Here is a 13,987-nt window from a genome sequence, read left to right as displayed (position 1 = left end):
GCGCACTTTCACCACTACGGGTATCTTGGCGCTGAATAACAGATGTTTCTTGTTACCCAACTCAATGGTACTCATTTTATCGACCTCAGATGGCTGAAAGGCTGAGTGGCCCTTACGGGATTCGAACATGTAACCATGATGTTGAACACAGGCTACTGCAGTAGACACATTAGTCCTCAGAGCCACCAGACACAGCCACGTCTCAGACAATGGCAATTAAGTGCTGGGTATTTAGTACTTCTCAAACAATCTATCAGCATGCATTTCTAATCTATTAGTCATGCAGCTTTAGTAATAAAGTTCTTTTCTAGAGATGCTTTTATTGTATAAGGTTACAATTATAGACATTTTGTAAATCACAGTTTCCCAATAATTTCTATAACGTTTTGCATTAGTTTAAATACTTTGTTTAATATTCTACCCATATATTTTTACATTTTTCCTAAGTGGAGGGATACTAAAAACATAACCAATGACAAATCGACAACATTTTTGATCACCTGTTGCAAAAATAACATCAAAGTACAGTTTTAAAACTCATCCCGTTTTCAAGAATCAAAATATATCACTGCTTCAGGGAGTTTTACGTTTTTGAAGGGAAATTAGTTACATGAATGCTAAACAAAAATGGTACAAAGTGTCATCCATCTTAAATAAAAAAAAGATTAAAAGTTGGTCTGGGTTGTTTTAATAAAAGTGTGAATATCAACAAATCCGATTTAAACATTATTAGCCAAGTAAAAAGAAATAACGTATTAATACAAATCAGGTATCCCTCATATGAGAAATGCTGGTAAATATAATGGCATGTGATTTTTCTATTTGTCCCCCCTACTCCACCCACCTGCATATTTCAAATAGCTGAACTAAATAAAGTTATTGTTTGGCACAAAGAAAGGAAAAGTCTCTTTCAAATGGTAAAGAACTTTCAAAAGAAGATATAAATCTGTACTTTGCTAAAAAATCAATGCCAAAACGTTTCTACCTCACTCCGATTATGGTGTTACCTTCAATGTAAAATTAATAAATGAGAAACCAGTATATTTACATTTTATAAAGATCAACTTCGTGTGGACTTCAAATGCAACTTGAGTAAAGACAGTACATTTATAAAATAATAAAAAATAAATGCATGTGAAATGGTTGCATAAATGTTAGGTTATTTTATGCGACAGTACCCTAACAAAATTTGGATGTAAATCAGACAATGAAATAATATTATTTTTATATTCAAATTATTATTGACATATTTTTTCATACAAAACTTATATTAATACAGACACTTTTGACAAAGAAGCAAAACGCAGAATAAATAAATCTTCCCACTGAGGAATTTGGCCACATAAATACAGTATTACTTTTTTTAAATGCATCTTACTTTGAAAAATGGTCTCTGCGAAGGACAAACAGGCATCTCAAAATGATTGAAGTTAAGACATGAGTATTCCCTAAGGAGTGTTATAATGTAGACATTGTGAACGCTAGGACAACCAAGAGGGATAACTCTGTGGGGCTTCTCCGACATTTGCGATGCCAATTGCACCAGGGATGTAATTCTAAAAGTACACCAAAATAGGTACGAGTGAGTGGTTGATTCGAAATCGGGGAGTGCCTAAAAAAATCCCCATTTTGACAGGTAAAATAAGGGAAGTGTTTTCCACCTGAAGGTAAAGAGAGGAAAAACGTCATAATGCACAGTTCCATCATTCCTATACATGTAGAATATTTATGTGCAAGTGTCGGCCACAGCACACGCAGGTAAGATCGGTGGGGGGGATTTTGACAGACCACGACAAGAGAAAAATATATTTTTTTCTTTCATTTTCCCTCGTAGTTGTCTGTCGAATCCCCCCCGCACCCCTCACCCTGGCCCCGCCGCTCCTACCTGGCCGGGCAGTTGCTGGCAAGTGTAGGGCTACTGGACACATGCCTGAACATCTATGAAATGTAGTAGATTTTCATGAGATAAGCCCGAGGCTTTGAAAACTTTAAAAATGCAAAAGCAGAAAGCCAATAATACATATAAGCCTGCGACTATATGGTGTTACACATTTCTGTGCCTTGGGGCTTATGCTCATTGAATCATTCTAAGAGACATTTCGGCATCTTTATGAACATTGTAGAACACAAACAAATGCAAATAACAGAGAATGTTTTAAAACATGCACATCTCAAATGTTTGAAGCAGATTTTGAAAAGGCAAGATGGTCCGTCGAAAAGAATCTCATGGTTGGGTGCGTGTAACCTGGCAATAATATGATTTGTTGAATGTGAACTATTAGCAAAGCGTCTACATAACGAACGAAGACCTGCAACAATATTTAGTCTTTGAGCTTAGATGCATTAACTTTACAATATTTAAATGAATATATGATTATATGAAACACATTGTTCCATACAAAAGTATATCATTGTACATGTATATGCAAATGTCATCTAATTAGTTACACATTGAGTGATGCATGTCCTTAATGCGTGCAATAGGATGCCAACATCAAGATAAGGAGAAAACGACTCTATAAACAGTTGGCAAAGTGTTGAACACAGAATTCATGCCTTGAAACATTTATTGCCAAACACCTATTGTTTCTAGTCTACAAATTCTACATCTACAAATGAGATTCTTGGGAGGCAATTTAAATTTGATTTCCTCTTAATGTCATAAATTAGCAATCGATGCAGTCTGAAAAGTAACGAGTAACTGTGAGAAAGAAAGAAATGTCAGCTAGTCAGATATAGTCTACAAAACATCATTAAACATTTTAAAATTGCCATTCCACTTCTTAGACTGCCATTGCTTTGCAAAACTCTCATAAATTGAGTTTCTTGGGATCTGTTCCTTCTTTCCTTCTTTGTATAATGAGCAATAACTGTTACCATAGACAGCATTTTGCAAAGCAGAGTTGCGTATTGGTCCCCCGTGTGCCCGAATGGCAGGCATTTCAAAACGATACACCTACAAATAAGTGTAAGTCTTTAAACAAAGCTCTCTTCCATGTTGGTGCAAAGTAAGAACGAATCAACGAGTCTGGGCTTAACGAGCTGCTCCAAATCCGTGTCCTCAAGCGCCATTGGGTCCATAATTGCAAGTCTCCTCAGAGCGGCCTATAAGAAACAATATGTTATCTTTGACAAATACATAAAATAATGTAAAATGGAACAGCGTTTCATTGACAGAAATATGGATTCATTGCTAATTCATGAGCATTTATACCAGACTTTATGATTTAGGTTTGGCCAGTTGACTGTAGAATAATCTATACGTACCACATGGATGTTAGATTCCCACCAGGCTTGTGCCTTAATGTGAATTAGGCTATAGCAGCCATTCCTTAGCAAGCTGCTTTATCTAAGACTGTCAGTGCTGGGCATACTGTAAACTAGGCCTGGGAAAAAGTTTGGTTACACCGTCCACTTCTCTGAACTTCTGTGTTACATGTGAGAAGTGGGGTTATTCATTTGTGAGGAGAGCACCTCTACCAGCTCAATAAAACCAAACGCCACTGTGGCGAGGTCAACATATAATCTCTGCTTAACCCCTGGGAGTGTAGAAAAATGGGCAAATTAGTGAAATGTAATTGTATTTATACAGAATTTATCACCTCTGTCGAGGCTTTGAAGAGGTTTTTGGCGAGTAGCATGCTACCCTGGAACCCAAAGGTGGATTAGTAGGGGGAAATATACATTTTTCTTGGGTGTGGTAGACATGTGAGCTTGTTAGTTGGATGAATAGGATAGGATAGAGAAAGGAGGGTAGAGTTTAGAAAGGACTATTCGGGAGCTCAGAATAGTGAAAGAGGTTTAGGATGAGTCACAGAGCCTGTTAGTTGGATGAATGGGATAAAGGATGGATAGAGAAGGTAAGAGAATTAATAGAAGAGTAAATGGCTGAAAGAACCGAAAAGTGAATGCGTGGATAAATAGGTAGTAGGCTGATTAGTAAGCTCATGTTTGGCATACATCCAGTCATGCACTTATTCAGCCATCCACAATCACCCAGATTTACCCACTTGCATATCTCCCACATTTGCTGAGCCGCCAGTCCTTAGAATACTAGACAACACACCTACACACTGTTGTGGCCGTCATTTAGCAAGCACTCCCCAGACGTTGTTAATTCTTGTCACTTTTCAGACTCCTAGATGAATGTGCTTCCATCACCGCTTGTGAGCAGGAGGGCAATCAGAAGAGGCCCAATATACTGTTATTTACCTAGTACCCTGCCCAGCATCTGGTGATAACTGATGTAACCCAATCAAAACCTTTAGGAGTTTTTTAATCCGTGCTTGTGCTCCTAGAAATCAATGATAAAGCATTCGAAAGAATTTGAGTGCCAGCTTTTACATCTCGTGCCAAGCTGTCAACCTAGGGCCATCACATCGGTCTAACTTTGTCCTTTAAGACTATTTATGTTAGGCAATCTTAGGACATCCACCATTAGACAACAGGAATGTGAAGATGTCCCCAATGACCACTAAAGACTTTTAATAATACTCTGCGCTTTGGAAGGGTCTGGAGTAAATGAGTTGCACCCAGGCTCCAAGTCGCGGTGCATTGAGTATATTGGCTGGATAGACGTATGCAGCTCCTCACTACATTATCTTCCCGCCTGGTGAAGAAGACTTGCTGCATTCCGTCCACACTGTGGCACCCTTGGCAGAGAACAGGAGGATCTTGAAGGAGCAATGAAGGGACTGGCGTAGTCAGTGTGTCGTGGGCCCTAATACAACAATGGACATGGCTCACTGGCTGCTGTTTGATTAGTATAATGTAGCAGAAATCAGGGATCGGTGAGCCCCTCCAGGCCTCCGAGATCTGGTGCCACTGCACCCACTGCACCTACTGAACCAAAGAAAGCGACGCCCCTGCTAGGGAGGAAAGCACAGAGGAATTGATCTTTTCACCTGGATGATTAAGAATATGTGTTTAGCGCCGACTGACATGTTGGAAATCAGCATAATGTGCTATCTGCTGAAGGATTGTCAAAATACAAGAAAAGCAAATTGGCTTTGTGACACTTCAATATCAGCCAAAGACGTGATCTCACACTGAATCTATTTACTCTCTTTAAATCATGTGGTGCAAATGTGAAATGTTTGTAACCTGCAGAACCTTAATAAATAATTCTTGGCTTAGGTGTGCATACATTTTTTTCAATTGCTTCAAGAAAGTAAATCGCCTGCAGCAAGGCCAGGAAGCCCATGCATTTTGAAGAAATATATGAATGATGTATTATTTTTTATAGTAGTATTTGTGACAACTTTGGTTTCCTTATCCATAGTGTGTTTGTTCGGCGCAATTAGGACGTTTACAACTTAAAATGTTAATCTGGATCAATAGACAGACAATCCAAAAGCACTTGTTCACTCTTAGTACAAATACAACCGAAGCACCTGTGTGTTGTATACCGTTTTTCACTGTAGGAAGAAAATGAATCATGTTTTTACCTCAACGTTTCGATCACTTCTTCATATCGAAGACTTTTGCAATTAGATATTGGTGATATATAGTAGCAAAGCCAATGATGCTGTCATGAACTTACCAATGAGGCAACTAGCACAGAGTCGCTATTATTTCTCTCTGGGGGCGATCTACAGAGTTCGATTAGACGAGGAATACCTGACATTTAAAAAAACAAAATGGGTTAGGTTTGTTGAGTACCATGTGTAAGGTTATTTATAACGTATAAATATACAAATTGCTCCTGCACAGTTAATAAATGTGGTAGGTTCTTTTCAAGCACTGGAATTCATTGGTTTCTAGGGCTGGGTAAAATTGAGTCCTCAGGTACTAACCATAGCTTTTGTCAAATATATTATATTGGTCTGCATCAAAATTGTACGTGAAGGGACATCATGCATACAAAAATAATGCAAGAAATGGGAGGTATCGTGGTTTAAGTAGAAAATGTTCAGTGTCTAGTGCATAGATCTGTGTCACACTTTCTGTGAGATATTTTCAGCTATGCAAATATCATGCCAAAAGGATAATGCAAGGGAAGCAACAATTATTCAAAATACACTAAGACAAACAATCTTGAATGACACAGAAGTCCAAACCTAGAAACAAAATTTGATCCAGACCTATTCATGATGCCATTCTGTGTCTGCGCAGGAGCAGAGAAGGAACCCGTGAATATGTTTTTGCAGACATTGTGTTGTCTCAGAGGCATAAAATCACTTAATAAGGGTCGGATGCCTCAACCATTTTTTCGGTAGCAAATAGTCCAAATCGGTGATTGCAACCACAAAAATGTTTTTTGCAATTTACAGACCCTATTAGTAGGCGGTACATGTTTGCAGACTCTTAAAATATGATTGTGTCCCCATACTGATTGGGCTATTAGAATGGGCGTGTCTTTGGCATCCATCCCAAATACCAAATTAGTAGGACATGTACTAATGTTTTAACATCAGAATACAGCCAAAACATTGAACAATTACTAACCTGTAAGTTGAGATGGTAAGTCATTAGCAGAACGGAAGATATTCCCTTCGGACAACTGACCCTTTGTGAATATTAAAAAAAAAACGTTGGTTGTAAAGAAGGCTGTGGTCTACAGGACCAGTAACAACTCTATAAAAAAAAACTTTATTTTTTAAAACTTAGCCTTGTCCCTTTCAGGAAAACGTGGTTGCATTTCAAAAACCATACTGAAAGGCAACCACAGACATGGTGGTCAGCTGACCCTAGCAGGCCACCATCCTTGTGATGGCACTTATCTGACTCAACTGCAATTTGCATTATGCCTAGGGGTGGGATGTAAACTCCTTTCTGCCGCCATTCACAGAGTTTTGCCCACTCTGCTTGGAGTGTGGAGAGCGGCAAAAACTCTGCCAACCATCGTGTGGTGGAGTTTTTTCACTCACAGCAAGCCAGTGTTAAGTTGGCGAGTGCAAGTGGGAAAAAGTGTAAAGATTTTTCCAACACAGGTAGTAGCGGCATGTCGCTACCACTCATGTTGAGAAAGTTGCCGCTCATGTTGATAAGGTTGCTGCTCGAGTAGAAAATCTACTCGAGCAGCAGAAAGAAACAGCACCCCCTGTGACACCAAGTGGTGCAGTTCGTGCTGACTTTACAGCACGGGACAAGCTCCCGGAGCTAGATATCAGCACAAGCATTACGAGAGATCAGAATTTTCAGGTAACCCTGCACAATTTTGTGGAGTGCAATTCCGCTGAATAAAACTCCAGAGTTCCACCCACCCCTAATTACAATTCACTTTGACCCACATTTCTATGATCCAACCTATCAATACATTTTTTAGTTCTCAGAATGTTTTACTGGTCACAAAAAAGCTGGTTTCCAATTGTGATCATATTTTTGCAAACAGTAATTCATGCATCCGTCCCAGTTGTAGTCAGAACAGCTCTGAAACACAGTTGTTGGTTCCAGCTACATGGTCCAGAATTTATGTCCTAACTTACTGAGTTACCAAGTTAGTGTATGCACTATATACAGTCATTAGTTGGAAAATGGGCCCAATGGTCCCTTCAGCACCAATGCTTACGTGCAGAAAAGGAATATGATAACGTCGTAAGAGTAAAGACAACCTTATCTATGAGTATATGCAGGTTAAGAACACATTTCAAAGCTACACAATGTGCCATATGTGTGGGAGGTCACGGTTTTGCACAATGTAATAAATAAAAATATCTACAAGACAAAATGATTACACATAGGATGAGATAAAATGCATGCTTCAATAAATAGATTTTTCACTAAGCTATAATCTTACATTTGAGTGTAATGGCTGCATGTGCTACTTCTGGATCTCGGCTTAGCCGCGCAATAGTCACTGCTGCTTTCTGTTGAACTCTTTCACAGGCAGATACTTCTGCTACACTGCCAGATGAGGACTTCTCAAACAGCATGTCAATCAAAACCTGGACACCTTAAATATAAACGAAAAATTGAATTACATATAGTTTTACTCATTTATAATGCATACGTCTGTCAATCATAAAGGTGTTGTTTTGAGCAGGGTGAGTAAAATTCATACATAGCTGCAATTTGTTGTTTTACCAAATACAAATTCATTTGGAGTGACACAAATTCCCTTTAGTTCATATGCCCATTGATTAGGTAGTGCAGAAAATATGTCAAGGACAAATTTGAATATGGGAACAATCTATCAGCCACGGCCTGTGGAGGGAGTTGCGGTGGGGCAGAAAGGCGGGGCGGGGGAGGGGCAGGGTGGGGAGTGCTAAAAACCGGAATATGGTTAATTGGAGGTAAGTAAACAATTTAATAAATAAAACAAATTTCTTAGCGCGCCTTGCATCGCAAAATGCAATGCAGCGCGCGCTACGAAAATCCTTGGTTCAAAGAACATTTCTCTATCATTTATAAGATGAAACTATAAATGTGGACGTATATTACCCCTTTTATGTCTGGCATATTAGCCAAGACCTTATGATTGAACTATAATCAGATATATGATATACAATCTTACAGGGGCTTTCAGTCAGCTCACTTCATAGATTTGCCAATTTTTGTGTGGTTCACATTTTACTTCTGCCACTACAGCTTACAGCATAAAGAAATGGGTTTGCCTGCTTCAGCCACTGGCTTACTTTAGTAAGACTGTTGACATTCTGCTCTTTCACAATGAGTACATCTAGACACTAATGGCCTGATTAAGAGTAAAGATACTATTTATCACACCACATAACTAACAATACCCTAGGGTACATTATTTAGCAGGTGTGATAAATAGCTCCTTATAACTAGTTTTTGGGGGAATAAAATAGGGATTTTAATGTTGAACACGTCACAATCAGGTTTGACCTGCCGAACTTTAATGAAGGTTGAGGTATTTAATGCATTTAATATGTTAAACACCTTCCAACTTGAATTCTTTTCCATGTGCAAACAGGGGGCTACACACTGGTCAGAATTCACGGACCCATTCGCAACCAGGCAAAATGTAGTTTCCTTAAGTGCCAAGGACTACTATAGCATAACTGTGGTTTTAAAAGAAAAAAAAGTTTAGGTTTTAGGATTTATCTTTATTGTCAACCTCCTCTAACAAAGTTTTAAAAAAAGGACCAGCATGGCAGCTAGACCTATTGATTTTGCCAAGGTGTGTTCACTTGTAATATCGGAAAGTAAACAGACACCTTCTTATCATACAGTATCTCCAAAGATAACTGCATATTTAAAAATGTCATTCCTCCAATCAGCAAGCCATTTTCTATGTTATATATGGATATACTTAGAATTGCCGCCTTTTTTATTTTGATTTAATGCCTAGTTGAATTTCAACAGAAAGTGCTATTTATTTAGTCAATTGATCATAACTCACTACTATTTTTATTTTATCTACAAGTAACTTTATTTTTTACTCCTTGTGATTTTTGAGTGAAACATTGATTTTAATTCTGTAAAGAACTCTGACACATTGGGCCAATTACACACAATTTTGAACTGCAAACAAGTAAATATAAATGCAGTGTGTGATGGGACATGCAGATGTAACTGCTTATTCCTTATAAATTCCTATTAAACAAACCATTCATTTAGTTTATAGCCAAGAAAAAAAATGAAAGCTCACTCTAATGTGATAGAGAATGCCTAATTTGAGAAGAGGTGGCTTCTTCCTTCTCACATAGTCATACATATCGGTATTGTTAGAAATAGGATTTCCGGTTGGCTAAGGCTTCCGCCAAAGCCAGGCAGAATCCACCACTCTAGTCAGGGCAAGGGAGTTACACGCCAAAGATAACCCTTGCTCACCCCTTTGATAGCTTGGCAGGAGCAGTCAGGCTTATCCCGGAGGCAATGTGTAAAGCGTTTGCGCACGCACACAGCAACAACATCCCAAGCACACCATAAAATGAACTCTACTCAAGGTTATATCAAAAAATAGCCTTTGTTTTCTCAAAACACATTAGAATCGTAATCACATAATATACATCGTGCCACCTGGCACTAGGTCATATTTACAAGGGACTATTTACACCTGTCAGGGCGCACTGGACCACTGTCAGAACCATCACAAAGCGAACTTAGTAATAGTAAAACATATCATAAACGTACAACCAGTAATCACTGGTATCCACTGTACTCAGCATCAGCCTGTAACATAAACCATATTATGCACAGTATCACATTAGGCGCCAACCACAATGTACGCCAACCTCATCAGTCTAACATCTTAGACCCTAACCTCCTAAGCATCACTCACATTAGGGGTATACTCACAGTAGGAAATATTCTCACTGGCATAAACACATTACGCACATAACCTCATCCCCAAACGCAATTAGAGGCATGAATCATAGTAGATTATCACATTTCCTAATATCACATAAATAACTGTCCCCCTGGCCAACTGGTCTTCTCAAAGGGGCTCAAACACCGTTTGTCCAGAATGTCAGGGCTGCTGCCAATGCAGCATAGTTCGAAGTGCGCCATTGGGCTAGGGTAAAGGAGTGCAGCTCACTCCTCTCTCAAAACATGCCCCCAAAGAACTGTGGCCTGAACGTGGCAGCTGGCACTAAGTGCTGCGCAGCTGTAAATCAAGTGAAGGCACATCTGTGCCCTCAGGGTCCCCACTGGGACTCTGTCATAAGGGAAATGCGGCAGAACATTGAGGCTGCCCGCACTGGTGTGTCACAGCTGCAAGCAATAAATCCATCTTGGCACCACAGTGCTGCCTGAGCCTCTCTCTGGAACTCTCTAACAACATGCTAGAAGGTTGAAGCTGCCCGCACTGGGGCGGCGCAGCTGGAGAAAGGTAAAGGCATGAGCACCAATGTGCCCCTGGGGACCGCCACTGGGGCCCTGGAAGCAATTACAGGCCACACGTTGGAGCAGCCCACTCTCTGACAGGTCCGCTCACCCCCCGAGTACCGGCAACGTGCCTTGAGAGGCACCAACTCCCACCAGGCGGCGGCAACTCACCGGGTCTGCAGGCTCCATGGCCGTCTCATCGGCACGCTGCGGGGCTCACCTCACCACTTGGAAGCCCCATCTTGCCTCCAGTGCCATGCAGCCTGCCTCGCTCGGTCCCTCTCATGGGGCCAGGACGTCAGCATGAAGCCTGCATGGCTCCAGACATCCCCTCCGGCAGTTCCTTCCTGCCAACGGCCCCGCCCACAACCAGGCAGGGCCACCCGACTTCTGTGCCGTGCTCCGCAGAGGCCCGAATGTCATCGCTCAGCATCTCCTTTCACTTCAGCCAGACAGTGTAGGCTCCTGTGTGGAACAATCACCATTGCGGGGTGGGCACCCGCATATTCTTAAATAAACAAAGCGGCCATGCAGGGTGGGCACCCGCTTCCAGACTAAGTATAAAGCGGCCTAGGCTCCCGCTCGGTTTGGCATCATGGGGGGGATCTCTGCTACTATGATTCCCTCTCAAAGAGTTGCAGCTCTGCGCAGCCAACGCTCTTTCTCCTCAGCTGGCAAAATTAGAATAAAACGCTCACCAGGCGCTAGGATTAAAGTCCTGGAAGTCCTTAAAGATTTGGGGGCAATGCAGGGCTCAGGGATGCAAGCTCTCCAGGCAGCCCCCCCTGGGCCCCAGCAGCAGCACGCCCCAGCAGGTTCAGCACCAAGGTACAGAACAACCTTATGGGGTCACAGCCTCTACTCTTATACACCTTCCTCCTTTGTCTAAAGTGCAGGGCATGGGGAACCAGATGCAACTGGTTCAGGGGGATTTGGAGCACTTTGTTTTGGAAGCTCCTCTTCCCCTTTGTCAGGTGGTGGCTCGCCATCAGGCACACCACAGGGGGGCGGAGCCAGCATTTACTAGGGCAGGCACCAGAGTCAAGGGATTACCCCTCCCACCACTATTACTCCAGGTGTCCCATTCAGCTCAGCGCTGACTCACCCTGCCCCTCCTGGAGGTACCCACACCTCTTAGCTCCTGTCACTCACAAGCCAGACATGCAATTCACACCAGGCAGGCAGACACATAGAACACAGAAATGCCCACTTCTAAAAGTGTCATTTCTCCACCAGTCACCATAAAACTTTGCACACCATTGCACAGCATTTATCTTCAAGAGTTAATACATACTAAACTTGACCCTGTACTCCTCTCATACCAGGTATTACCATGGATGTCTTTATCCCCCATGCATTCCTACGGGAGGGCAGGCTAATCTCACCACCCGAACACAGAGAGCGCACGCACTTTACACTGGACCTCAGTGTTAAAGTGCCCAGCGGTCTAAAAGCATCAACACCAGGTTACAGACAAGGCAAAAAGTTAAGGGTTGAACCTGCAAAAAAAGGCCAAGTCCAACAGGTATTACAACTGAATCAACATGAAATTGAAAAATTACGGGAAAGAGATGGTAGACTTACCTCTTGGCTATTCATACCGATGCACACTGTGGACTAGAACTGCAGAATACATTAGGAAAATGATACATGTGCGACATTTGCTTTAAGGGATCTTTTCAGATCACCTCAATTTCTGATTTCTGTTAAACGTAAAACTCTACCTTTTTTGTGACTAATATTATGGTAAGTGCAGAGAGGATACTACTTTAATTACTTGTCAGAAATGTTTATAACTCTGGCAGCTACTGTTCTTAATTAAATGGGCTAAGTTATTATTCAGCTAGTCTTTACCATGAAGAGCTAGGGATTGGATAGCAGGCAAAATGGGTCCTTAAGTCTTTATAGAACATCTAAGGTTGTAATGTATTTTTTTTTAAAAGAGTAAATAATGGACTTCTTTGATAGGCAACATGATGTTTGTTATATGTAAACACCATTTAAAGTCAGAACTAGAATGAGGTAAAATAGTGCTTTAAGTGATTTATACTAATGATTAATAAACAGCGATCTGAATAATAATTTCAGCTTTCAGTTTTTTTTACATGAAACATATATGTTTTAAAGAAATAATGACAATAGAATTAGAAAGGGGTCTCCAAAGTGCGTGTTACTATTCATTTAGTGAACAAGAGTAAATAATTCCCATACTCTTAAGTATTTTCTCAAGCAACATTGTATATTTCTTTAATCTAGTAAAACTATTACCTAATGTAGCATTCGATTGAATAGCATTTAGCATGAAATCAATATAATACTTAATACAGTTCCTAATACAGATAAATACCAAGATTAGTAAAATTCACATGAATTGCAACACATTTTTATTTTACAAATGTATTTAAAATGCATGCTTCTGTAGAAATGGACACAATGCATAATTCACTGAAATATATGCTATGAATGGGCAGTAAGACTAATAATTAGAAGTGCCCAGACTGACAACTAGCCATTCAGCTATGAGTTTATAATAAATTAATGGGATACATTTGGAAAACACAAGCACTATTTAAATGTCTGCTTGTCCTCTGGTATAAGATGTGTGGGTCATGCATGTGGAAGTATACACTTCAGTCCCTTTTGAAGAGGAGACTATAAAAGATTCTCCATAGAAAATGGTAGAAAGGCAAGCTAATAAAGCCAAATCACATTAACACCCCCTACTTTAAGAAATATTTCTCCTTCTTTTGAAATTCCTTTTGGAAAAGTTGATGTGACCACCTTAATTTAACTGACCCAGAAAATATATTTCTCTAAGAATTCTGGTAAAAGCCAATAACTACATCAGAATAATAATTTTGAGACAATATTCTTTGTCTCCAATTTTTCAGGCCGCACCTGAATAAAAATAAGGACGTTTCACGCACTTGCTAGGCATGCATAATTAACATATGACTGACTGACTGACTTAGGTCTATTCTTGCTAAAAGATTCCTGCCTTTTCACATCACCAAGTGATAGAAATGGGGGTTCTGGTTGGCTAAGGTGTACACCCTTGCCCAGAAGAATCCATCACTCTAGTCAGGGTAAGCTAGATACACAACTGAGATAACCTGTGCTTACCCTTTGGTAGCTTGGCACAGAGCAGACAGGTTTCTCAAAAGAGGCAATGTGTAAAGTATTTGTGAAACACACACACAGTAACATAATGAATATACCAGAAAAAGACTCTCCACAGGTTTATGAAAGC

At 40.4% G+C, this 13,987-nt stretch overlaps 1 protein-coding gene across 1 annotated transcript in view; it reads right to left on the bottom strand.

Annotated features, from left to right (window-relative positions):
* Positions 1 to 531: 531 nt before the first annotated feature.
* The window catches only part of INSC (INSC spindle orientation adaptor protein), a 1,175,511-nt gene continuing 1,162,055 nt past the window's right edge, over positions 532 to 13,987 (bottom strand). Inside the window, exons 10-12 of the mRNA XM_086958676.1 lie at positions 7,739 to 7,894; positions 5,543 to 5,619; positions 532 to 3,105 (exon numbers count right to left, since the gene is read on the bottom strand). Coding sequence (XP_086814802.1) covers positions 2,977 to 3,105; positions 5,543 to 5,619; positions 7,739 to 7,894 — 362 coding nt within the window. The 3' untranslated portion in view covers positions 532 to 2,976. The remainder of the gene's footprint in view (positions 3,106 to 5,542; positions 5,620 to 7,738; positions 7,895 to 13,987) is intronic.

Source organism: Lissotriton vulgaris, chromosome 2_1, assembly GCF_964263255.1.
Source record: "Lissotriton vulgaris chromosome 2_1, aLisVul1.2, whole genome shotgun sequence".
In the NCBI taxonomy this organism is placed as follows: Eukaryota; Metazoa; Chordata; class Amphibia; order Caudata; family Salamandridae; genus Lissotriton; species Lissotriton vulgaris.
This window is presented reverse-complemented; position numbering and strand designations above follow the sequence as displayed.